The sequence below is a fragment of the Pogoniulus pusillus genome, chromosome 5, assembly GCF_015220805.1.
Source record: "Pogoniulus pusillus isolate bPogPus1 chromosome 5, bPogPus1.pri, whole genome shotgun sequence".
Lineage (NCBI taxonomy): Eukaryota > Metazoa > Chordata > Aves > Piciformes > Lybiidae > Pogoniulus > Pogoniulus pusillus.
Window position 1 is genome coordinate 2424978 of NC_087268.1, and position 27566 is coordinate 2452543.

General features: G+C 37.8%; 1 protein-coding gene across 3 annotated transcripts in view; it reads right to left on the bottom strand.

The window, feature by feature from the left end:
- The window catches only part of NLGN4X (neuroligin 4 X-linked), a 122538-nt gene that overhangs the window by 46420 nt on the left and 48552 nt on the right, over positions 1 to 27566 (bottom strand). For 2 of the 3 annotated variants that reach the window (XM_064143025.1, XM_064143024.1), the window contains exons 4-5: positions 3521 to 3580; positions 11 to 163 (exon numbers count right to left, since the gene is read on the bottom strand). In XM_064143025.1, coding sequence (XP_063999095.1) covers positions 11 to 163; positions 3521 to 3580 — 213 coding nt within the window. The remainder of the gene's footprint in view (positions 1 to 10; positions 164 to 3520; positions 3581 to 27566) is intronic. The other variant, XM_064143026.1, reaches the window with a different exon arrangement.

The window sequence follows — 27566 nt, forward strand, 5'->3', positions numbered from 1 at the left end:
ATCCACTTACCTAAAACCCCCAGCCTGTAATTGAGAGTGACAACAATGACATTTCCATAGCTTGCAAGAATGCTGCCGTCAATCATATTGCCAGTACCCTCCATGTAAGATCCACCATGGATGTAAACCATAACGGGTTTCTTGGTGTTCTGATCATGAATGTCTGAAAAAATGTGAGTAAGGAAAACATAATAAAGTAATAACAAATAAGTAAATATCCCATTTGTGCTAAAAATATTCTTATTTCCTATGTTTTCAATGTCAGCACCACTATTTTAATTAGCTAGCTTACACAGTTCAAGATCATCCTGAAAGAGTAATATTCATAGTTTGAGTATTTTTCTTGGTTACTTGAATTTCTATTTTCCCTCCCAAATGTTCTCAGAACACTGGAAATACTACAACAAATTAAATGTTACAGCAAATTAAATGTTACATGAAATTAAACATTACATCAAATTAAATGTTACATCAAATTAAACATTACATCGAATTAAAATTAAACATCTAAAAGCCTAATAAGAAAAATTAAATTAGAGAATAATCTTGTCTTTTTTTTTAAAAGAAATATTCTGATTCAAGTATTTGCCAATTTATAAGCATCTGGATATCTAATAATAAAATTACAATAATGAGCCATGCTTTCCCATTCCTCACTAAGACATAATTTAAACAAATTCTATTTCTAATAGTTTGGTAAAAGATACAAACAGAAAATCAAATTATTCTGATAGAAGTAAACATAATAAACTGTTCCTTCTTTCAAACAGTTGGAAAGTTAATAAACAAAGAGAATTTACATGAACACCTGGCTCAGATTTTCTGTATTTAAATCAACTGATGTCTCTTTATTTTTTTACTTTGCCTTGTTGTGGCAGATAAGCCTTAAAGAACAGCCTTAAATGAATCCTCCTTAATGATATGGCTGATCTTTTCTATATACAAAAGGCTCTTGACTACTTTCATACAGGTAAACTGGGTCCTTTAAAAAGCAGAGAGCAGTTCAGTGAGATGCCATCAGATATACACACCTTTTACAAATAACTTGGTGCATCTGCATGTGAAATAGGGGACTTCCTTCAATCATATAGTACAAAACACAAGGGAAGGCAGAATGTCAGACTATTCAATCAGGATTAAAAAGATAGGGGGAAAAAAGTGGTTTATTTTGGGAGAGACAGGCATCTATTGAACAGTAGAAAAGAGATGTGGAAGAAGAAAGAGGTGAGCTAAATCCTTAGAGCTAGCCTCCCAAAAGTCTTCCCTCTCCTCTGGCTTCTTAGGAATTAGGTTTTTAAAAACGTGATCAGAAATGAAGTAACATAGAAGATGTTGTACATGTGGAAATAATTTGAGGGTATTTCAAGGCAAATTTTGACTGGTCACATTCCTATGGCCCACTTCTCCTTTACTTATGTGTATGCACTACTCTAAATACAAAAAAAAATCATCAGCTGAGTGCAAGGGACCTATGCTCAGGCTCCAATGTTGTGTATGACATACAATGTTTATGTACACCATAAAATACATGTTGTATTTTATGTGTTGCACTTGAGCAGCAGAACAAAGCTTTTGTGCAGCATCTTTTCAGTTGTTGTGACCACTAAGAGTAATGCAGACATTAAATGTATCATACAATCTATATCCTAAGGGATGCTTTTCATTTCATCGTCAGCATTTTCAGCAAAGCACACGGATGTGTTTCTTTTGTGAAGGCACAGCTAATGCTCAAAACATGAAAGCAACAACTATTTAACACAATTATTTGTGCTACTAAACTGCCTTTCCCTTCTCTCTCAAAAGTGTCATGTCATGATATCTTACATTTAATTTTATTACATTATTACTACTTCAGTGTTGAATTTTTCACTGCTTAAGTCAACAGCAGGTTTCCTCTTCCCCTTTCAAAGGGAATGATTAGATTCAATATAAAGGAAATGAGCTCCATGATTTATGTACTCAGACCTGAAGTGGATGCCCTTGCTAATTACCTCATCATCTTTTAAGAAGTCTGAATACTGCTGTATTCATAATCCAGTATCTTTCTTTTGAAAGCAATTTTGGTTTTACTTTACGTTCAGAATTTGGTATAGACAACAATTGAGAACATAATTTTTAAAACCAGTATGTTGCACAGAAACAGGAAATTCATACTCAGAAAATAACAGAATGAGTTTGGAGTACTCTGCTCAACATTTCTGTGTTACAAGAAACAGTGTAATTAGCAATCAAAGTGATACAGTAGAGGGCAACCATTGTGCATCAAACACAAGAGGTTTTGATGTCAGTGTTTTATATATGGACAGAGTAGCTACAAGTGAGATGAATGCCCAGGTAAAGAGTATGAGCTAAGTGGCCTCACTGCAGTCTGTATGCAATATGTAAGGAGAAGAGAGAGGAGAAATGATTTGAAGTTACTTGAGCCAATGTTAGATTGTTAGAATGGGAAAGAGGAGAAGGAATAAAACTTCAGATTGGCCAAGTAAGAGAAGACTAAGAAACACTCTGCTTCAAAAGCAGACTAGTAAACTGCCCCAGGTCATTATAGTCTCAATTAATTTGAAAATATTCTTTGTGCTTTGGAAAATAATAAAGTAAAATAAACTGTTAATAAAGCTTTAATTAAATGGGAGGGTGAGAATATAGGAAGATATTTTTGTCTATGTTGGTGCATCCTAAACTGCTCTGCTGTGCCAAGACAAGAAAAAAAGTATTTACTTGTACAATTTTTTTGGCTACTTCACTGTGAACTTTAATATTCCCCTTCACAGAAGGAAATCCAATTCTGGAAGATGTCAATTAAAAAGAATGTCATTGATTTCAGTGGGAAAGTAGTCAGAGTCAGAATTAATGTATCTCAAAAGCTAGCTTATCAGAGGAAAATAACAATAAAGCAACATCAACAGCTTCCTTTATTTCTGTGTCCTGAAATAAACCACAGCCTGTGAGGGGAGGAAAAAAAGCACAAAAAACAAAGAAAAAAAAATCAAAGAAAAGGAAAAAAAAATCTGAAAAAAAGTAAATAAAAATAGCAAAACCAAAGCACAATTCAACTGTATCAATGTACAGCCTGTGCACTGGGAAAACAGTGGAAATTAAAGAAAGAATATACGTGAGTCTTTTCATGAATTTCAAACAGATGAATTTACAAAACGTGTGGGAAAGAAAAGAGCACATGCAAGATTTTAAGGTCCATTTTCTCAACCTAAGAAAGAATAAAGAGGGGAAAGTATACAGTTTAAAATCATATTTAAGTTACTCACTTCAGGCATTTAAGAATAACATTTACTCCTATGCCACAGAGATGCTAATTTGGAGTTAAAAAAAAAGAAAACCAATGAGAGTAATTTCTAAGGAAGAAACCAAAAGGCACACTGAGGTGTGTGCTCCTGCAAATAAGGGACTAAAAATCATGTGGAAATAAAAGCAATAACAATAACCATTATTATTATCATTATAAAAATTAAAAAGTTTATGTTCATGCATCAGGGTTGAGCTTTAAAAAAACACCAAAAAATACCTTCATCTTCACCACGATCATTACTGGTTATATCATCTGCGCTTTTCTTTGTGTTGGCTCCTGGGATCATAGTGAGGAGGAGAATAAAGGGAAAAAAAAAAGAGAATTCAAAACCAGCAGGTTCTCAAAAATAATAGCAATTTAAAAAAACCCAAAAACTAGTACAAAAAAATGCAACAAAAAATGTCAAAATCTGTCACATTTGAAATCGAAAACCAAAAAAAGATGCAAATTGCACATAAACATAAAATGTCAAGAAGAACAAATTGAAAATATCTGGAAAAAATATGTATTGTATTCTGTGACAATGCAGTTACTTCGGTTAAACCTGATTTCTTCAAAAACAAAATTAATGTGCTATTAAAAAGAATAAGATAAACAAAAAAAAGTAGATTAAAAATGTACCAAATCATGGTTTCTAGGTAAGAAATGCAATTTATTTCATTGTGTTCTGTAACCTCGAAGGAATAAGGCCTTCAGTCACTGTCTTCAGTGACTTAACATTTTATTAATCCTCAGAATTAGACACAACCTTCATTTAAATGGAACCAATGCACACAGAATTATCATCACACAGTATCGCAATATCACCAAGGTTGGAAGAGACCTCATAGATCATCAAGTCCAACCTGTTACCACAGAGCTCAAGGCTAGACCATGGCACCAACCTGAATAGACCAAGACAAACCATAAAGACCTCCTTAAAATTAAATATTGCTTCCCATATGAGCAAAAAGATATTTTAAACAACAGACTATAACCAAAGGTGAAAACAGAGTCAATCTCAGACACGAAATTGGTCCAAAAGTTTGTATTATGCTCCTAATAAAACAAAACCAGAAATGAACTGAAAGTTATTACTTACCATAATAAAGAATTGACACATTCATTAGAAGATTTAGTAAACACACATTTCAATTTGTGCTCAATATACGTTCTGAAAACACTTTTGAGGTGTATACATACATGCACACACATGTCCATACATGCACACACATGTCCATACATGCACACACATGTCCATACATGCACACAGGCTATGCTTATGGGAAGAAGAGGACATAAACACACTTTCCCCCAGCCCTCTCCTTGGCTAATATTTCTGTTTTCTGACTTAAAAAAAATATCCTCCAAGTTATCCTTGCTCCCAGAGTTTAATTATTCCATTCTTTTGCAAGTATTCAATGTTAGGGCACTTTTCTTCCCCATATACATCAAACTAACAGAAGTAGCAATTTTAGCCTTGCGGTTCCCATACATCAAGCAAACAGTATCACTGTTTTAAAGGCCTGGCCCTTCTGCAGTCTAAGAAGTGTTTAGTCATTGCATGAGAAACATAAATGGTAAATCTTAACAACAATCCTGAAACAGCAGTAGAGAGGAGAGAAAGGCAGATAGCAGGGGTGGTCCAATGCAGTACTGAAATCCAGGAGTATCTTTATTGGCCAGTTTAGGGTTTGACTGGAGTGCTTTGTTTGCATTTCACTTTTATGCTGATGGAAACTACCAATGAAAAATATTATTGAGATTTGTTTTTTCTCCTGAATGGTCAAAGCAGAAATTATCTAATTATATATGAATATGCTGTAGATATCATAGCTCTGTTGAAGATTACATTTGTGACTTCATAATGTATACACTAAATAGCAGCTGACCTCTTCTCATTTGTCCTGTAATTTCACTCATTGCTGAGCGAAAAAGGCACAGTGTAATCCTTCATTGAGCTGTGTCAAACCTCTTTTGTAAAGGATTTTTGCTTTACAGGAAATGTTCATTTATCTTTAGGATATAGTGTTATAGTACAGACAGGGAATAATGTAGGATTACATAGAATCATGGAATCAACCAGGTTGGAAGAGACCTCCAAGATCATCCAGTCCAACCTAGCACCCAGCCCTATCCCAGAGAAGTCTTCCTCCATAAGAAGCTCTCTGTGCAATGCAGTTTTAAACTTTAATTCAATAAGCATTATTTTTTAGAAGATTTTTCTTTCTGAAACACTGAGTCATGTGCTAATAACAAACTATAATGTAATTTACCTATGGATGAAAGCTCACCTTGCCTTCCTAGATTCATTCTTGATGCAGAGCATCTATCTATCACGAGTGAAAGTCATCCTACCGTATGCTTATCCTCTGACTCACTTTTCCTTTGATAATGGATGAAAATTTCATTCAGAAATACATTTTCTGGGGTTTCAGATCTTCCCAGACACATCCATAATTTATGCTCTAGCCTTCCATTCAGCTAATATGCATGTTACATATGGAATGTAGTCAGGCCCTATGCACACACTTTATCAAAGCTTGCATTTTAGGTATCCATTCTGAAGCCTCTAATGCATGCAAGAAATTATCAACTACTGCTTAAGCTGATGCCATTTCTTTCCAATCCATATGCAAGTGCTCCATCTGTCACACAGTAGACCTTTTGACCCCATTCAAATTTGGGAACGTGCTGTTTTCAGAAGTCAGCGCATTAAGTTGTACGACTTTCCAGTTTCACACAGAGCCCACTCAACCTTCTGGAATCTTCCATTTCAAACCAGGTGACTACAGGATTTAATAGTAATTCCCTCAGTGATATGTCTTATTTATACAGCCATTTCAATAGATCTCTACATTCCTTGGTTTCCAATTGCACGAGAGTTACTATAGTTTTACAATCAGCCCAAGTCAACAGCCTCAAGGGAGCATTAGGAAAGCAGAACTGTGCTTTCTGAATTTCTCCCATGACTGGTGGGTTAGGTTTATTTAATGCACAAGCCTTAAGTCATTTCATGTCCAAAAGGAAGGGTCTCTCTCGGTGGGGCAATCTGGCATTCCTAGCAGTGTCTGCAGCTCCTGGCAATGGCACAAGGCTCTTCAGCTACCTTTACAGCTGTACCAAGAAGTTCTCATTTGACAACTTAAGAAAGATCAAGAGAGGCATTTGAAATTTCTGATAAAAGCAGAGGAAACAATTACTGAGAATTAGAGTTTGTCAAAGTGTCTTAGAAGCTGACTGTGGACTGTCAAGATTTAAACAGCCATTATTTGTTAACGATGTGCTGAACACTCGCAGTTGTGTGCCAGTGTATATATGTGTGTACATAAAAACGTTCCATAAAGTTAATAGCCTTCCAGAAAGAACACAGGTTTACTCTCCAGAAATCCCTTTCCATAATGGTGTTAAAATGAAATTATCATCTGTTAACAGTGTGCACAACTACAGCAAACAGCCACATTCAAAGCAGTCCTTAGACATCAATTAGATGCCTTCCGCCTTTTTACTGTCCTAGGTAGTTTTTAATGTGTCACACAACGAAAGGTCAGAGTTTTACTTAAATCTGCCTGAATTAGATTTGTTCTAGTTCAATTCCTATTTTATCACTAAACAGAAGAAGACATAGGATTACAGAGATCACGATTCTAATACAATTAACAACAGCAACAAAATTGGGCTGCAACTGCTTTCCTCATATAGCAGCAACATTTAACCAAGGGGCATGCAACATAATTGAATTTGTGTTCTTAATGACTCCAGATGCAACACTCACATACAAAAAAATTGCTATAATTCCAGACCACAGCCAATGTGTAGATGCTGACATACAGCCAGGAGATAATGAAGGAGAATTAATGTGAACAATTCTGTATCCTATCTGAAATTGGGTGTACTATAAGAAAATACAGCAAAAACCCTTAGAGAATTTTGTGTTTCGTGCATTATTGAGAATTACAACAAAAGGAAAATGTCATTTCACAGGCTTCTTTCAAATAGACATTCAATTAAAAAGAAATCAGCTCTACATAAACACTCCTACCAAAAACTAAAATTTCTGGGCAGAAAAAGTTGTTACATTAAAAATACTAAATTCTAACACTTCCTTATCTCTGTACTTGACCTTGTCTATAGTTTTAACTTACATGATTAAACATACCTTTTCCCCCTAAAAACACCTGTCTTTCTCATCTGTTGCACTAACAATTCCATGTAGAGAGAATGAAAGCTGGCTGAAATTCTTATCTCACAGATGGCAGGAGACTGTGTAATGCTCCTCCCCCCTCCAGGAGAAACAAACAAACAAAAAAAAAGACAGAAATAATGACTTGTCCATGCCCTCAATTATGCACTTCCCACAAGCTGTTTTCCTGGGCAACAGTAAGTCCATCACTCAGTTTCACACAGTTTAAATGAGGTTATCTCTTCCAACAAGTTAATACAGGGCAAGGTTATGTACTAACTGTCATACTGAATGAGTATGTTGGCCTCTTACCATTCCACAGCAGTTGCCTAAACCAGGAATGTTGTAAAAATAATTGAGTTGCCATTTAATGAGAGTTATTAGTTCTATGATTGATACAGGAGTTGCTTTCCTTGCAAGTTTATTTCACACCAGTAGATCAATATGGATTCATCTCAGTGAAGAAAATCTAATACTTACACAGATTCCAGGGGGGGGCAAATCTTCAAACCATCTGTAGAGATGTTACATGACCCTGAGCAGGAAGTTTTGGGCTCTTTATGTTCTGATCCTATGTTTATGTTCTGCCCAGGGAGGTGGTGGAGTCAGCGTCCCTGGAGGTGTTCAAGAAAAGCCTGGCTGAGGCACTTAGTGCCATGGTCTGGTTGACTGGCTAGGGCTGGGTGCTAGGTTGGACTGGATGATCTTGGAGGTCTCTTCCAAACTGGTTGATTCTATGATTCTATATACTCTGTATTTAACAGCTAAATGCTACTGACTTTTACTCAAAGCAAGATGCAAATGATACAACCTTACCTTACGTAACTTTGGGCAAACAGTATTGATTCTCTTCTGTCAAAATTTTCAGCCCCTCCCATACTTTTATTTTCAGAGAGTAAGCTAAGTCTGTGGTGAAATAGTCTGACAATCACACTGAGCACCTGTCACAGTTACTAGAAGAAAACTATCAGAAAACCATTTCTTACTCTGAACATATTTTCATTTATTTAGGTTGTATTTATTCATCCTGTGGGGGGGGAAATGTACATCTATGAAGTTTTTTCTTTCATGCTGTGTTAATCTGTTTTGGTGCTGTTTAAGAAAAAGAGAATAATGCTTTGAATAAAAAGTACTGACCATTATAATTTTTAAAACCACTAAATTAAGGTTTAAGAGACTACTTGTGTTGTTAATTGCTAATAGAGGAATAATAATTATTTTAGTAGATCAATAACCAATACAGAAATGTTAGCTGCATAATCACAGAATCAACCAGGGTGAAAGAGACCTCAAAGATCATCCAGGCCAACTTAGCACCCAGCCCTAGCCAGTCATCTAGATAGACCATGGCAATAAGTGCTTCATCCAGGCTTTTCTTGAGCACCTCTAGGGATGGTGACTCCACCACCTCCCTGGGCAGCCCATTCCAATGCCAATCACTCTCTCTGCCAACAACTTCCTCCTAACATCCAGCCTAGACTTCCCCCAACACAACCTGAGACTGTGACCCCTCATTCTGTTGCTGCTTGCCTGGCAGAAGAGACCAACCTCCATCTGGCTACAATCTCCCTTCAGGTAGTTGTAGACAGCAATGAGATCTGCCCTGAGCCTCCTCTTCTCCAGGCTAAACACCCCCAGCTCCCTCAGCCTCTCCTCATAGGGTTTGTGTTCCAGGCCCTTCACCAGCCTTGTTGCCCTTCTCTGGACACCTTCCAGCACCTCAACATCTCTCCTGAATTGAAGAGCCCAGAACTGGACACAGCACCCAAGGTGTGGCCTGACCACAGTACTCAGTACTATTTTTTTTTTTAAATTAGGGTATTCATTAAGCAAGTTACACCACATCTAGAACTTAAAAGTCTTCTAAATATAGTACATCTCTTTCCTGTAACTACCTATAATGACTCAAAAGAAAGCAAAGATTCTTTCAGTGACCTCCAACATATCAGGGGAGTGTTTCTTGCACTTCCATCCTAATTGAATCTGCTCCGCTTGATGAAGGACTGGACTGAGCCTGCAATACTTAGTGATTGAATAATGAAATCCTAATTAAAAGCGTAAGTCTACCATATAGTTATTTAAATTAATCCAAAGAGAAGCACATATTTTTTCTGTACTAGTATCAGGAGGAACCCTGCCAGTATGAAAGTGTGGCAGTGACCTCAAATAGCTTCCATTTCTCTGCTAAATTGGTGCACTTGATGAGGTGTGAACGCAAAAATGCCAACACATGCAAGTGCATGCTACTGCTACGTAGTGTACAGCATTTGCTTTCAGCTAGCTCACCTTCCTCGTCAGTCATTCTAAAATTCAGAAACCTCCATGTCACTTTCCTGCATTACAGTATTGAAAATAAGCATTTTTTGATACACTGAAATGTTCAAAACACACCCTTTCCCTTTCTGTTACATACGCTGGCTCCGTGCCTGCAAAGCTCACAGGCACAGCTGTAGTTTTAAGCGTATCAGAAGCCCTGCTGACTTCAAAGAGAACATACCATTATGCATAAACTTCAACACTGTGAGGAAGCTGGCCTCAGCCCAGTCTTAAGACCAAGATCACCATTAAGTCTATGGTAACCACTACAGGAAAAACATGACAGCACTTGCAGGATATATAAATCCCACGGCAAGGTTTGTTCAGAAGTATATGTAATGCACTGCAGTAGCAAGGCCAAGGGTGCAAGGTATTGGTAGAGTACAATTAGTTGCAAAGGGGCATATGGTTGTTAGCATGATGACAACACAATTAACTTCCCAAGAATATACAGGACTTTTAAAGTAGAAGGCACAAATCAATGTTTGTAATTCCCAAGCCTAGATGTAATCAGACTCTAGGTAACAGGGCTTGGAGGAAGAGTTCAGTAGCATCAACCTCACATTATCTATAAGTAAGGAGCAAGTACTTTAATCCCACTTAAAATGGATATGAATGAACATGTAGGGTAAAAAAAAGGGTGACTAACAGTCAGTAGGAATAACTAAAGGTAACTTTTACACCCTATTTGTGAGTGTGAGGTGAGACAGCTGAACAATGCAAGCACATAGAATCATAGAATCAAGCAGGTTGGAAGAGACCTCCAAGATCATCCAGTCCAACCTAGCACCCAGCCCTAGCCAGTCAACTAGACCATGGCACCGAGTGCCTCATCCAGTCTTTTCTTGAACACCCCCAGGGACGGTGAGACATACTCCACAAACTCTCCCTTCAGACATTCGTAGGCACCAGTGGAAACCGTGAGCTGAATATTCAACTCTTAAGAATACCTCTCATTATTTGATGCAGCTATTTTAATTCTTCATTTTGAACACAAGCTTAATTTGCAGTTGCCTTTGGAGAATTCAGGAAGTTATTGTATTTGTTCTTTCAGTAGATCCTTGGAGAATGTAATTTTATTCCACTGTAATGGATATTATAATAGTTTCCAACATATTCACTTCTAAGGTTGATGTTTTCTGCTTCTCTGATATGTTAGTTTTCATTTAGGAATCATGGAAATGGCAGCTAATTTAAATATGAGATCTCAGTATAAACTGGGGAATGATAAAATTGAGAGTGGCTCTGCTGAAAAAGACTTCGGGGTACTGGTGGCCAAGAATCATAGAATCAAGCAGGTTGGAAGAGACCTCCAACATCATCCAGCCCAACCTAGCACCCAGCCCTAGCCAGTCAACCAGACCATAGCACTAAGTGCCTCATCCAGCCTTTGCTTGAACACCTCCAGGGACGGTGACTCCACCACCTCCCTGGGCAGCCCATTCCAATGCCAATCACTCTCTCTGCCAACAACTTCCTCCTAACATCCAGCCTAGACTTCCCCTGGCACAACTTGAGACTGTGTCTCCTTGTTCTATTGCTGGTTGTCTGGGAGAAGAGACCAACCCCCACCTGGCTACAACCTCCTTTCAGGTAGTTGTAGACAGCAATGAGGTCCCCCCTGAGCCTCCTCTTCTCCAGGCTAAACAACCCCAGCTCCCTCAGCCTCTCCTCATAGCCTGTTTCGCAGGCTGAACAGCCCCAGCTCTTGTAGCCTGTCTCCATAAGTGGAAATATTGGCACTTAAACAACACTTTGATACCACACAGGTTTTAACTCCAGTGATCTAATTTCACAAGTGATCTAAGAGTATTGCCCTACTCTGTCACACATTAACTTCACCACATCTCATTTTTGTATGTATCATTTCACAGATCACTGTGACTTCACTTTTCCCTTTATGAATTTCTGTTGGAAAAAGCTGCAATTCCAGTAACAACCTTTAATTTGTGATTCAGGCTCTCGCCTTTGAAAGTACATTCCAAATCCATTAATACCAGCAGTATGGTGCAAACCAGACCATTACAGTAATTGATAACGCTCCCTACCTCAAGAGTAGCTTACAGATTTTCACATCAAGAAAATTACACTGTCTTGACATTTTATTCCATCTTTTCCTTCATTCCTCTACATGTTACTGCATCCTCTAGTACCAGTCTTTTCTTAACACTGGTTGCTAGATTCCTAAAAATTTTTTTTCTTACAAGACTTTGATTCTTTTGTTGCCTTATTCTTCTATTTCAATCAACTTCACCTTAGTCTTCAGTTATTGCCCATCTTGAGCATTCTGTAATAATGAAATGTTATTTCTGCTTCTCTGATTTCATATTTATCAATCTTTTTTCTACATTTAGTCTTTTTCTTAAGTAGAGATTTACAAGCAGCAACAATATGTTTCTCTTAGAATACACAGATGCAAAGATACATAAAAGTTAAAAAAAGAACTTTTTGTATTTTAAGAAACTGAAGTTTCAGAAGAGTAAACTCGAGCACCTGCATCCTTAGATGTATTAAAGATAAAACAATATTAAATCTCAGAAAGCTTTTGAGGATAAAGTCTTGACCTGCCAGTGAGAAACTTCAGTGTCTAAATAAGCTAATATAATAGAAAATTATTAGGAATAGAGAGTGTGTATATTAAAATGAAGAAAAATATAGTATCTCCTAAGGAAAAAAAATAAAAGCATCACAGAAATATTCACATATGTTGACACAGTCTCAAGTTGTGCCGGGGGAGGTCTAGGCTGGATGTTAGGAGGAAGTTCTTCCCAGAGAGAGTGATTGGCATTGGAATGGGCTGCTCAGGGAGGTGGTGGAGTCACCGTCCCTGGAGGTGTTCAAGACTGGATGTCATGGTCTAGTTGACTGGCTAGGGCTGGGTGCTAGGTTGGACTGGATGATCTTGGAGGTCTCTTCCAACCTGGTTGATTCTATGATACTGTACAATTTTCTAGTAACAGTAACTATATGAGCCAGAGAGAATATGAGCATCTTCAGAGAGTTTTAAAACTCAAATCACAGATGACACTTAGGGTGTTACTCTTTCAACATAAGTCAGACATACTTCTAAATGCTTATGGTTCATGACCTGCTCACTCTGTGGTCAATGGAATTAATGTTTGCCCCAGGTTAAGATGAACTACAAAGAAGGTGTGTTTTGTTTTCTCTCTGAATAGAAGGAAGCTTAGCACAGAGATGGATATACCTATGCCATAGCATGCTTTGAAAATAACAGTCATGCACAGTGGAAACAACTTGAGCCATACAGACAACTGTTAGATTTCAAATCATCCATAACTTCCAGAGAAAAAGGCTGCACAATTACTCTAATCATAGCAATGAGAAGCTTGGAAAAAACATTAGTCAAATACAGGACTCAAAGTATCAAAGAATGGCAGGAAGTAATTCTAAAAATAAGACAATTTGGTACATTAGTGTCTCATAAGCAGCTATTAGCTATCAATAATCTTGTTAGCAATTATACATTCATATTCATTTTCACACAGAACATGGGGAAATACATAAATTTATCCATTAGCTCTCTACTGCTGGAAGACAAAACAGGTTTTGTGTAAAAGGAAATTCTGTAAGAACTCCCAAATACACTTAGAAATGAGAAAAATAAAAGGTATTGTCCATTGCTAGCATGTAAAAATGGAGATTTGTTTTCTATGAACAGAAAGAATGTTGAATTCCTCTAAATAATTGAATATTTAAAAGTTATTAAACTTCAACATCTCTACAAGGATGATAGCTTTTTAAACAGCAATGAAGTCATAACACACAGAAATACCAACTATTTATTAGCATTCCCAGTGTCCTGGTTGTGCTGGGGAAGAATGATAGGCCAGCTATGGTCTGCAGGACATTTAGCAGTCTGGAGTCAGTCAGGGCATCTACCTGACCTGGTTAATAGCTGTACCTTACACCATAAACATTACAGTCATCAAGAAGGGGATTCTCCTGATCCTACTCCTCATTTTACTTCTGTTGATTCTCTCCATTCCTGAAGGGACTTGCTTATGATTCTGCTCCTGGGGACTACTTTCCTGCCTATTGTGACCTCCATACATTTACTGGGCTGAGCATAATTTTGTATATTAGTGCCATGGTCTGGTTGACTGGCTAGGGCTGGGTGCTAGGTTGGACTGGATGATCTTGGAGGTCTCTTCCAACCTGCTTGATTCTATGATTCTATTGGTATTAGTTTTGCTGTTTCATTAAAACTCTTTTCATCTGAAACCATGAGTGTTCTCTCCTTCTCCCAGTCGGCCTTCCTGGCTGGGGAGGCATCACAGGGTGACAAACAAGTGGAACAGTTCAGCCTGAGAATTAGGCTAAATGTAGACACATAGCATGGTTTTATTTAAAAAAAAAAAAATCAGAATAATTGACAGAGCACAACTGCACCTGTGTGTACACAGAAAAATATAACAGCTATCTTTTAAGGACTGAGTCTGCATTGCCTGCAATTGTAAGGGAGACAATACAAGTGAGACTAAGACATGAGCTTTCACAGACTAGACATGGGAAGAGATTATTAATTCTTGGATGAAGAATGACACCATATTCCTGGAAAAGGGCAGAGGGACACAGGGGAATGCTGATATTTCTGTATATCTCCAATGTATCACGACGCTTACATCATGCTGCGTTGGGTTACATCATGTTAGGACTAGTGATGTAACCCGTCGCAATGCAATGCACACATCGCATTCAGTCAGCACTCTTTCAGCTTGTCCACATGACCATGGTGGCCAAGAGAGGATAGGTTCTGTTAATTACTATTACTGTATTTGCATGGTATTTCTTGTTGTTTGTAAATTGAATTTTCCTTGGTTTAGGACAAAGAAAGAAGGTAAGCAGAACTAAGATGTATTCTAAATACCTGCCATTACCCACACTCACAAACCTTTAAACTTTTTTATCAATCTCATACTCCTTAGTATTCAACTTTAGATGAAGAAATTCATAAGAACTGGCAAGGAGAGTCTGATGTCATGGGTCAGTATACTCTTGCTTTTTCTGCTGCCAGATTAGAGCATAAATTACATCTAATCTACTGGGAAAAAAGTATTGTCACTATTGTTTTTCATTTTCACTTAATATTTCTCCCATTCTGCCTACCTGCAAAAGGTATATGCCATGTAGCCAGGTGGGGACTGGTCTCTTCTGCCAGACAACCAGCAACAGAACAAGCGGACTCAGTCTCAAGTTGTGCTGGGGGAAGTCTAGGCTGGATGTTAGGAGGAAGTTCTTCCCAGAGAGAGAGTGATTGGCATTGGAATGGGCTGCCCAGGGAGGTGGTGGAGTCACCATCCCTGGAGGTGTTCAAGAGTAGACTGGATGAAGCACTTAGTGCCATGGTCTAGTCGATTGGACAGGGCTGGGTGCTAGGTTGGACTGGATGACCTTGGAAGTCTGGTTGATTCTATGAATACAAATGAAAGCATGAGTTTAACAGAGAACTATAGTTTTAGGCCCACCTGTAATTTAGAAGTGAAATAAAAAGATTAAATTTCTACTAGAAGCAACTGAACAGCTTGTGCTGTTAACTTGTGGTAGTCCATCTAAATACACTTGATACCTAGAAAGAAACAAATTCTTTTCTGGGGACTGAATTTTGAAGAAGCTGTTTTACCAGTAGAACATGGTCCCAAAAATCTCTCACAAGCTACATCACGCTGTTCATATATGTTACCCTTAACCATTCCATTTCCAAAGTTGTCATACATGACTGGAAGAGAACATGTAGCAAGACCCATCAACGGGTACCTATTTAACAGTTTGAGTAATGAAACAATGGATTGCATTTATGTGAAACCTCTGACAAGACCTTTATTGCTCCTTGATGTGGTGTACAAAGAAAGAAATGTTTGTTCTTCTTGACTACCTTCCTTTATTGCCTAGTTGCCTCAGACCACACTGTAAGATGATAACTTCAATGCTGGTCTGATGGGAATTCATTCTGGAAGCAGTATAATGGCAATGGGCCAAAAGCTGCTGTCAAATTTACTTCTGACAATACAGAACATCTTAACTGAGGTCCATAATGTGGTACACACAATTGAGTAACATAGTGAGACCCAATACCATATAAAGTAGTTTTACAGCCTGGAGGCATAGGAATTGAGCAGGAAAACAGTAAGATATAAGAAATACTAGAAGAACAAGAAAGGTAACCATGCAAGCAAACCACAATAAATGGTCATAGTGAAGTACTTTCATGCTTTATACTATGTTCAAAGGCACTAGAGTCACACAGAAACAAAGACAGAAATCCACATATGAATACACAAACTACTCATTTAAATGAACTAGAAACCTGCAAAATATTAATGAGAAGTGAAGAATATCAGTAAAGAAATAGACTAATTAAAATAACAAATAGAGCATACATAATTACACTTTCATTCTTCTTTTTAAAAGCATCCTGAACAACTATATCACTTCTGACCAATATAGACCTGAGGTTTAAATTTTCTTAGAAAAGGTAAATTGCATATCTTGTAGATCCTGCAGTGCATATCAATTCCCCATCAAGAAAGTTATGTTTGTTATCTCCAGTTCATAGCTAATGTAACAAATATGATAACTAGGAGCAGCTGCCAGTCTAGGCTCCCTAACTTTTTTGTGGTATTTTTCCTACATTGATTACTGTCTTTTTGAGGATGACTTAATCCCTAAAGGAAGATTTCTCCTCACTTTCCATATACTACTCACCACTGTCAAATTACTAGGGATTATGTGAAGTCAGTGCAATTACAGAAGCAAAGAGTACTTGTGCAATATTAGAAAACCTGAAGAGAATCAAAGAGCAGAGGACAAAGCCCTCTTTGTCACATATACTTGGGAGGCTGTAAACATTTTGATTTTCAAAACATAATTTAGGACCCTAAAAAAAAGTCAATCTGAGCCTCAGTGGGTGCCAGAGAGAGGAAGTCTCTCCAGGAAGCAAACGATGCCATTAGTGACAGGCAGGATTTAAAAGCACTCACTAAGTAGTTTAGTTCTAAAACGTGTATCTACAATTCTCTTGCAAACACAGCTGCTACTGCCCAATCTATTCAAGAAAAAACAGCAACCCTTCAGATGACAACACAAAGTGGTAAAGCTTTGACTAGACACAAAACTAAAAAAGCTTTGGAGAGCTTTCAGAAGAGTAAGTTATTGGTAAAATAAAGAAAGTCACAGCAGCAAACATACAAACCAGGCAATACACAGAAGTTTGAAGGCTGTTAGTCTGCTAAGTTAAAAGGTTTAAACCTATATATTGTTAACGAGTGTGCTATGCTGACAGTTCTCAAAACAGAAACAGTCTATTCATCCACACGATGAATAGGAACATAGCTATGACTGTACTGACTCAGATCAAGTACTGGAGTTCATTTCATATAGTGAAGATAGGCAAGTAAAATGATACTATCATTTTATTCCAAATACTTCCAGTTACTTAGATGTCCATGCTTGAAGAAACTGAGATAGAAGAAAAAAAGAATAACTAATCTAACTAACGTTAAACAAAGAAGTTACCTATTTTGTAAGGACAGAAGTATGTGTGTCTTCAGCAGTCCACTGAAATCTCAAACACTCTGGCTGATATCAAAGCTTCCAGTGAATGCCGTGTTGTAAGAAAGAAACTACAAGTAAGGATAAGAAAACTTGCAGTCTTCTTTCTTTTTTTGACACAAACATCTATCTGGACTGTTAGAAATGGTAAAGAAAATGATACATAGTTGGCTGCTGATGTGCAGAGATAGGCAGGCAGCTATTGTGTACGACAAAGCACTGCACTATCATTTTCAAAGGCTTCAATTAGAAGTAATGAATTGAAAATACAAGTACACAAGATAGCAAGGATGTAAAAAAACGTTTTTTGAAACCCCAGAAACTAGTAATGTTTCTATAATAAATTTCAAACAGTTTATCAATGAAGCAAAACAATCAAACAAAACAAGAGAGCAATGGAGTACATCCTGGGTAATATCATAGCTGGAGAAGAGTAAGAATGAAAAAAATCAAGAGACAGAATTTGTAAGATGCTTTAGATTGCAAAACATGTTAAGTTTCAAATTATCAGAGCCATAAATTCTCTTTAATAACTGCAAAATTAATATATTCAAATGGAAATGACTCCCTTGAACTACTCAGATTTCACAAATAGGAGTAATTATAATCTCCTCTGAGATAGAAATCTCTCATTATCCCTTAAAAGGGATCAAGTTGCACTTTCACCTAAAACATTTAATCTCAGATTATTAATGAGTGGATTAGGTAAAAAAAGAAACATAGCAAAAGTAGTGTATTTTATCTGCATTTATATATATATGTGTGACTATATATACACAAACACACATGTGTAAATAGTCACACCTGGTATACATTAAGACACTAAGAGTTTGCTTTAGGAAAAAAACTATTTTAACTGCTCTTGAAATTAATACATTTAAGTTAATACCAAAACCTGCCTGGACCTCATTTTCACTTATTGCAACATAATTAAACTTCTAATATGTGGTACAAGTACTTTACAAGTCAATGTAGTGCTATCACACAGCGTGCTCCAGAGCTAGTCTCTGTACATATAAAACCCTGAAAAAGACATCTCAGCATCACCATAGCACAGATCAAGACTTTTCAAAAACCCCACAGGTACACTTACAATTAAACAAACCACTACTTTTGGCCTACAGTACAAGATGTAAAAAGAACTGCCAAATATGCTTGGTCAGACCTGTGAATCAAAGTCCAAAAAGGAGAAAACAAGAAGCTAAGGGAGCAAACAGAACATAGGATTGCTAAAGAGAGCATAGCTAAGAAGTAGTGAATGATAGAATTGTCAGGGTTAGACGAGATCTCAAAGATCATCTCATTCCAACACCCCTGTCATGGGCAGGGACACTTTCCACTAGGTAGGCTGTCCAGTGCCACATCCAGCTTGGCCTTAAAAATTTCCAGGGATGGGGCTTCTACTGCCTCCCTGGGAAACCTGGTCCAGGGTCTCACCATCCTTACGATGAAGAACTTCTTTCTAACATCTAATCTAAATCTGCCCTCTTCTGTCTTGGATCCATTTCCCCTAGTCCTATCATTACACAACACCCTAAAAAGTTCCTCACCCGCTTTCTTGTAGGCCCCCTTCAGACACTGGAATCATAGAATCAACCAGATTGGAAGAGACCTCCAAGATCATTCAGTCCAACCTATCATCCAGCCCTATGAGCCCAAAGACTTCAGCAGGGTGTCTATGGAGAATAAATCCAAAGGGGTTTTGGCCCTCAGCACAGAGAGGTGACCAATGCACCTCTCACCAAGTCCCTAGCCTTCTCTTCTCCAGACTAAACAACCCCAAGACAGAGATGTTGTTCAGTTTAAAAAAAAAAAAAAGACAAAAAAAAATCTGTGTCCCATCTCAACTTTAACCCTTTCTGTTTTGCTAGCTCTACTGTTTTCTTTGCTGGCTGAGATCTGCTTTGCTATGGCCCAGTCTCAGCAGAGGGAATGAATGTTCTCTGTGTACTCTTTGTCCTGCTTGGAGCTCAGGCCAGGCTTTCCAAAGCATGCAGAAGTTACTGACATTTTGGGGGCTGCTTGTTCCTTCAGTAACCTTGTCTAGCCAATCAGTCTTGCCCAGTGATGCCAAATCAGAGAAAGGTATTGTTGTAACCACTTCTTAACTGTGAGCAGTTCTCTGTTTTGCTGGAGCTTTGGATTGCTCCCCAAAGGTACTCAGCTTTCTCCATCATTAAGCCCAATTATTTAACTGAGGCATGTTGGCTGATTTGGCTGCTATTAGATATCACTTGAATGGGTGTTCTGACAGCAGACAGGGCAAGATTCAATCTGCTGTCTGCTGAATTTACGAAAACAAACGCAGTGCTTCCATTAAACTAACACAGCATAACAAATCCTCCCTAAAATCCTAATGGCTGTGCTCCAATAGAAGTTTTCCTTTCAGAGAATTAAGAGGTCTACCAGCTTACTTAAAGGAACTTCCCTCGAGCTCCAACACTGAGAGCCCTCTTCACAGAGTAAAGGAACACTTCATTTTGCTTACCTATTTCTGTGCCAAACAACTTTACTTATGAAGTGTAACTGCTCAGCAAAACTGATGCTACCGCCCGCACCGACTCAACCAGCTCAGCCTGTCCGCCGAGCCGCGGGGAACCGCCACACGGCAAGCCGCAGTTCCAAAGGCACAGACTCCGATGCAGCGTGTGAACCCAGCCCGCCGAGCCGCGGGGAACCGCCACACGGCAAGCCGCAGTTCCAAAGGCACAGACTCCGATGCAGCGTGTGAACCCAGCCCGCCGAGCCGCGCCGTGACCCTGCCCGACGACCGCGCGTCACCCTGCCGCAAACCCCAGCCGCAGGCAGTGTATAGGCGAAGCATCCTAATGTAACCCAAAAGGGAAATCCCGGGGAAAAGCCGTGAACTTTAAACAGCCTCAGCTGGCCAGCACTGCGTGGCAAAAGCGAAGTGCATCGCAGAAACACATCCCCAGACACCTTTGAATCTACAAGCCCGTGTTCCAGCCTGGAAAGAAGCCGACGTTTCACCAGAAAGCCTAGAGGACACGATCCTTCCTGGAGCTTTCCCCTGCAAGCGTAAGCAGCATCTTTCGTCAAAGGAGGACTGGGTCAAGGTAGCCCTTCTCTTGGAAATCATGCCCGAGCACCCCTTAAGGCTACTGCGCCCATGGCTGCTTAAATCCGATGCGCTGGCATTCATTCATGCCTTCAGGAAATGCAAGAGAGCTACTGAAAAGGATGACACTGGACTCTTCAGTAGCAGCAGTACCCATGGAAGTGCTCTGAGCCTCACCAGCAGCTCAGATGTTCCAGATTAACTCATCACAATGACAGCTTTTCCTCAATACTATGACACAGACACATCTCCATCAGGGACGTGGGCAATTGAAGAGCTCCATGGAGTTAGTGTCACAAGGGAGAACCTGACCATCACCAGGCAAGGGAGTGGGCTAATAAAGAGTACTAGGTACTGTGCTCAGAGCAATCAAACTCTACACTGTTACACTCCACACAGAGTAATTATGGATTATATGGTTGTATACACTGTTTATATCATGTATATAACTCACTGTACTTATATGTAACTTGTTTTTATAAGACAACCTAATCCATATGTGATAAATCTTACCAGGGGGTATCCACTGCCCAAAGAGGCAATGTGCCTGTAACCAAGGTACTCCACACAAGATACTCTATCCTCAGAGGTGTAATTAATTACCCTCATTTAAGTTGGCCAAGGGGTGATATTGTACATATTTTATAATCCCTGCCTCGTGAATTGCCCCAACTAAACCAATTATATATTATTATATTCACTTGCAAAGTGAGGAAAGGTACTTGCTTACAACAAGAGCAAAGAAGCTGATACATTCGGTAACAGCAAGTGGTTGCAAGGAATGGTGAAACTGAGTAAAAAGAAAAGAAATATGGCTTGAACATCCCTCAGAGGTTTACTCTAAAAATATCTATCAGTCCAAATAAAAATGCAGCTGTTCTATCCCTCAACTCTGGTTTAGTTCTAGGAATAAGACTGAAAGCATTATATACAATGCCTTGATAATGATTTCAAATAAAGAATGAACCATCCAGCCTGATTCTTAGAAACTTTTCCGTTTTTTTAAAGTTCATGTTACTGCTTTTATTTGTACTAAGTCCTTTCTTCAGTCTGTTTCCATTAAAATATTCCTACTCATAAACATACTATGCTGCTCTTTTCTGTTTGTGTCATTTTCTTTGACGTTAAATACATTTTGAGGTAAATGCTAGTGCCAAAGCTAAGAATTATTTCATATGCACAGTTTTACACATCATCATAGCAAACATCAGATCTGATCCAACTTCCAAGGACAAACCTTAAACATCAGTAGCAAATCAACCTATCGCACCTGTGAGTGCAATGTCCCCTGGAGGCAGTGCACGATCTATTATTTAGATAGAGGGAGTACTGCAGATAAAAGCATCTTAAATCAGCAATACCATAAAAGTATTGAAGAAGATACCTTTGGAGGGGAAGCCTTCTAAAACATGCGCAGTTTGGCACTTTGGATGACTTAATATAACTTTGTTGTACTGTTGATTCCAATGTGATGACAGCAAAAACACTTTAAACACTCTCTCTTGTCAATGAAGACGAAACTTCAGCATGCTTGCCACTTCTTTTTGTTTCAGTGAGCTAAGAAGATGCAAACTGCATTTGGCGTTTTGCACAACTCAGCTGTATAATATAGACAATGGAAAGCCAGCAGCATTCATTGGGAAAAAAAAATCTGCCTTTAAGTTGAGTTTATAAACCACGACAAAATTATTACTTTTTTACCTAGCAACGTTTTTACTAACTCAGCATAACCAAACAGATCAAATTCTCTACTTTAACATCAATTCTGCCATTGAATGCCTAGAAAGAATTTCAAAGCAGGATTATATGCTGTTCAGTTAGAAATGTGTGCATTCCTAATATGCATCTCCTAATAATAAATAGTTTCCTGTAAGTTTGTCAAGTGCGAGTGCTTGTTTTACTTAGGTTTTATTCCATACCTTAATTCCTCAATTAAAAAACAAGCAAACAAACCGAAACAAAAAACAAACCATCAAAAAGTAGAACCAGTGCTGGGAATGTCACTAATTTTCAGCTTGGGAAAAGTGCATGGGAACCCTTCCTACCTTCCACAACTCACCACCTGTTTCCATATTTTACTACTGTATCACCATTTGGGGCACGCAAAACGATACTGAGAGTGAAGGAATTAGTTTGCTGGTACCTTGCGCTCCCTCTGCTGGCTGCATGAAGCATGTGACAACAAAACCATTGGGGCAGCATTACGAACACACAATTCCTACTTGACATTTCCTAGCTACAGTAAAAATAGCACGTGAATGATAACTTGATGCTCATTTATTTGTAAAGAGGATGAAATGTATATATTTGGATTGAATTTTAATTTGCCCTACTGCATATTTAATAAATCAGACAATGTATCCATGATTTCCAGCTATGATGGCTTGTAAACATTAGCAGTGATTAATCGGGTAGTCATTTGAGTCAGCACAAAGCAATTTCTCTCTATTAGGTTGAATATGTCACACCCTGTCAACTGAAAATCCACTTAACACCAACTCAGCAATAACAAGCACTTTGGAACGAGGCACCAGAAATTCTATTTAAGGCTGAAACTCCCTAAATATAGTGTAGGAATTGGCTTAGCATTGCAAGTAAATTTCTTCTTCACTGTAAGTTTGCCTACAGCAAGAACTGTAAAAGGCAAATTCAATTTTCCTTTTATTATAATATTTCCATAATGGTTTTTTAATACATCAGCACCAGACAGCTATAAGCATTAGTTCATTTTCACAGTTGTACAATAATTATTTCCTCTTTTTGTGTGTGTCTTTGGGTACCAGGAGGAATGTCCAGATTAGAAAAGCTTTAAATACTAAGGCTATAAATCCATCCTTATTCCCTCAGATGACGATAATATCAGAAGAACAAATGAAATATGCTATCCTTAACATTATTTTACCATTATCTTCAACATTATTTTCTTTTTTCCTAGTTGGATAACAACTAATACATTCAACTAATGTTATCACAAAAAGTGAGCATGCATAATTGATTATGCCATTCTGAGAGTCTCATCTGGAGTCATAAGCAAGGAGCACTGACGTAAAGAATGCTGGAGATAGTTTCACTTTGAAAAGGAGAACAAACCAAAATACTGTACAAAACAGTTCTGTGCAGAAGAAATTTTCATTTCCACTGTCAATAACTTTGCCAAGAATCCTGAGAAGCAAATGATGAGCATTTGCTGTATTTCACAATTGTGATAGTTTATTTTTCAAGTACCTCCACGTTTCTACACCTGAACCACGAATCTCCCTGGATCGCACACTACCTATGAGTTATCACGCTGATGTGGGGACAATTGCTTTAAGTAGTTCCACAGATGTGGACTAATTTATGAGCTTTGTGTGTTAGCTGAGCTACTCAGCAAGTGGCAGTTTTGTGTGAAGCTGTTATTAATGTGCTAAGCAAGGGAAACTAAAACAAATTTGTATGAAAAGACACAAATAACTTTCAAAACTTTCTGACTTATGCAAAAAAAAACCAAACAAATAAAAAAACACTACTACAAAAGGACCCACAGCACTGCCCTAAAACACAGTCACTGCCATAGTGTTAGTAGGTATGATGCTGATTTGCATTTTGTGAGGATGGTGAAAAGCACCAGCATACAGACATATTTTGCAGGAGTGCAGAGGAAAGCTACATGAAAAAAAACCAACAAACACATAAGCCCCAAAACGCCCTGAAGAGACAAGAAGTCAATGGGCTGAATGAAGTAAAATTGCCTATCTGATCTGCCTTGTGATCCACATGACTAAAGACTGTTTCTTTTGCGTCACTGAACCAAATGGCACAGCCTTCACAACTCCAAAGGCACTGTTCTTTGACTAAAAGGATAGGAACATTAATTTGTCTTTGCAGAAGGAACATTAATTCGCTGTGTTTTAAAGAACACTCCTCACTTTAGAACAGGTTTTTCAATATGAGGCAATGATGAGACTCCGGGCAAATGTGCCATAAATCCCGTTCAGATTGGATAACACCAAATTGAATGTTGAGCCTTCTCACTAGGCTTCACGGCATAAAAAGCCCAGAAAAGGCCATTTGGGTGGAATCCTGTAAAGTGCCTGTGGAATGGGCCACTCCTGCGGGGAAGGACAGCATTTTGATATCAGCCACTAAAGCTGAATTTAGCTTTAAGAATTTAAGAACTTTATTTCATCTAGATTAGAGTCCTGTCCTTTGGTGTCAGGAGGTATTTGTGGCTGTTAAAAGCAAGAATGTAAAATAAGGGCCTGGATTACCCACAGCTTTATCCTGGTAAGCAGAGGATAGTCAGACATATGCCTTCTTTCTTCTCACAGATGCTGCTATATTTCTGGATTAGAAGGGGTACATACATTGGATCTTAACAGTGAAAGAATTGGCTTGAGGTGCTTGACACAGTGGGAAGTTTCTCTTTCACGCTGGATACTTCTGATGCTAAAAAGTTTATGTTCAACTGGGATTATATACAATAATTCCAAAGTGATCATTCTGTAGTGTAATTGTTTTCTCTGCAAAGTGATCAAAATTGTTTATAAAAAGGTTACTGTGTATAACTTTCCCACCCTATAAATTGAAATGCATTTCAATGACAGGATCATTTTAGTAATTTGAATTTTTCTGAAGACAAAGAATCAACTAAAAGGCTTGAAGATAAAATAAACTATTCACTGACAAAAGCCATGGCAGTCTTGAAGATGAGAACGGATTTGTTAAGATTGTTTTGTCTCAGAAAAACATTATTTGCAGTATTAAATTATCATGTTCAAACACTACCATCTATTAGAACAGCACACCTAAATATGGCTTTTAGAAGATTTGTTTTCTCTTAATGTTATAATTACATTTAAATTGTTCGCTTTTAGAAATACTTCTGAAAACAGAAGTTTCTATGTTCTTATAACTGACTGAAAAGGAGCATGTAATAAAGATTTTGAGGAAGGATCAAAACCATAACCACAAAACCAAGAAATATTGGATACTTGATCATGTATTTGATTTCTGAAGTAGCTACTCAGATTTACAAATGTAATGAGGAAGTAACGGAAGAGTTGTCCTTTTGAAATGAAGTGGTAGGTGTCAACTACACATTTACTGAAATTTCAAACTACCTGCCCACAGGTTAGGAGAATCTCCTGTACAGAAATTCAGGCTTGCTTGGAAAATAAAAGTTATTATTACCACCTACTAATAATTCTACAAAAATAATTTTGTACAATATTCTATACTGTACACTCTGTTGCAATTTCTATCTATGGATCCTTAACTCCCATATTAATAAAAAAGTCATTGAGTAGCTTAGCTCTATTCTGTGCTGACAAATCATTGTAAACATGAGACTCATCTTGCCACTATCATTTTTCTCCCTTCCCTTATAAAAAATGTTAAAGAAATAAAGAAGTTGGGTTTGTAATTTTGATAAAAAGACTTTTTTTCCAAGCAAAACAAACAGCAAGGAGACGAGAAGGATGCAAGCATTTCATTATATACTGAGCAGATACTTGACTACAAGAAGAAAGTGGCACAGTATGCAAGCTGTAGAAATCACCTAAGGCACATCTTCTATTTCAGCTCTGTTAAAATTGTTCATGTCTTTATTTCTTAGCTAAATAGAAGTGTCTAAAGAAGCAGGTACCTTTCCTTTGCATCACTGATCAGAGAAGGAACACTGTTGATCTCTGTGCTGTTGCCCAGGAATTTTGCTGCCTGGTAGCTCATACCACTAATTCAGGACAATATTTCCAGTTTCCCTAATCTCATAAAAAATTATGACGTACCCATTCAGCCTTAAGCCTGCCACCTTTTTTGTCACTTTGTCTGTATTTATTATGGTGTAAATGAGACAAGAGTTTATAGCACACTTTTAGGAAGTAAATCTCTGAAGATGCTGAATACTTCATTAGTTAATCCCTCACAAATACACAGTGGTTGAGTGGTGACCCACTTCTGCAAAACGTACCTTCTGTCAATATACCAAAAGACATAAAGTAAACAGTTATTATTGATCATGCAAAGAAAATAAAAAATCATTTTATTTTATGTTTTGATCTGATCAGAGCAAGTTTTAAACAAACAAATCAAGCAAAAAAAGAGTTGTTCCTGTTGTTTACTGGGGTTTTTGGTTGTTTTGTTTCATGGGAGGGGTTTTTGTTCAAGTTTGGGGTTTTTTTTTCCTCCTTGATACTAATACAGCTTTGAAGGTTAGTATAAAAGAAAGCCAAATTAAGGGTGTTTTCTGTTTGGGGTTTTTTTTTGTTATATTTGTTTTTTCTCCAGTTACACTGAACCTTCTTCAGCATCCAGAGATTCAAATGATAAAGGCCAGGGATTAAGCACAGCCGATTAGCAGCCTGTGTCCTCTTCAGTCTAGCATTTCCACTGTAGATAAACCCATATTCAGACTGAAGTTATAATAAACAGACTGTCCTCAATATCATTTCCCTAGATGACCTCCTCAAAACTGACATCCAAGTATTCTCATGGAAAATTACTGTTAACAGCAACTGGAAAAGCAGTCAAGCCATTATATACACACACAAACTACTCTGATGATCAAGCCAAACGTTTAGGAAACAATTTGGGTAGATGATAATTTTATTAGAAATATTTTAATCAGTTCAGTTCTCAATAAATTTTATATTTGAGATATAAAAGTAGTTTGCTAAATTTTATCTTTCTTGCTTGTACTCTGTATCTTTAAAATGATTGCATTATTATTATTCATACTTAGCATGACAAAAAAAATATCTTGATGGATTGCAGTAGTTGCAATTCTTCCCTTTCAAAGGTAAAGGAATACTGAAATTCTCCAGCTACCCTAGATTCTCTGAAATGTGTTACTCTAAGAATAAAGTGTGAGTACAAACCATTCACCCAGCAAAAGAGGAGAAAAATCACATGGAAAAGAACTGCAAAAATATTTGGTTAAGTGTATGTTTTGTTTTCTATAATAGTATTTCCACCTGAAATGGAAAACAAACAAACAAAAACCCCCAACCAACAAAACCAAAACAAACACCACCCAGACAACAACAAAAATGCCTGCCCTACAACAAAGATCACAGTATCACAGTATCATCAGGGTTGGAAGAGACCTCACAGATCATCAAGTCCAACCCTTTACCACAGAGCTCAAGGCTAGATCA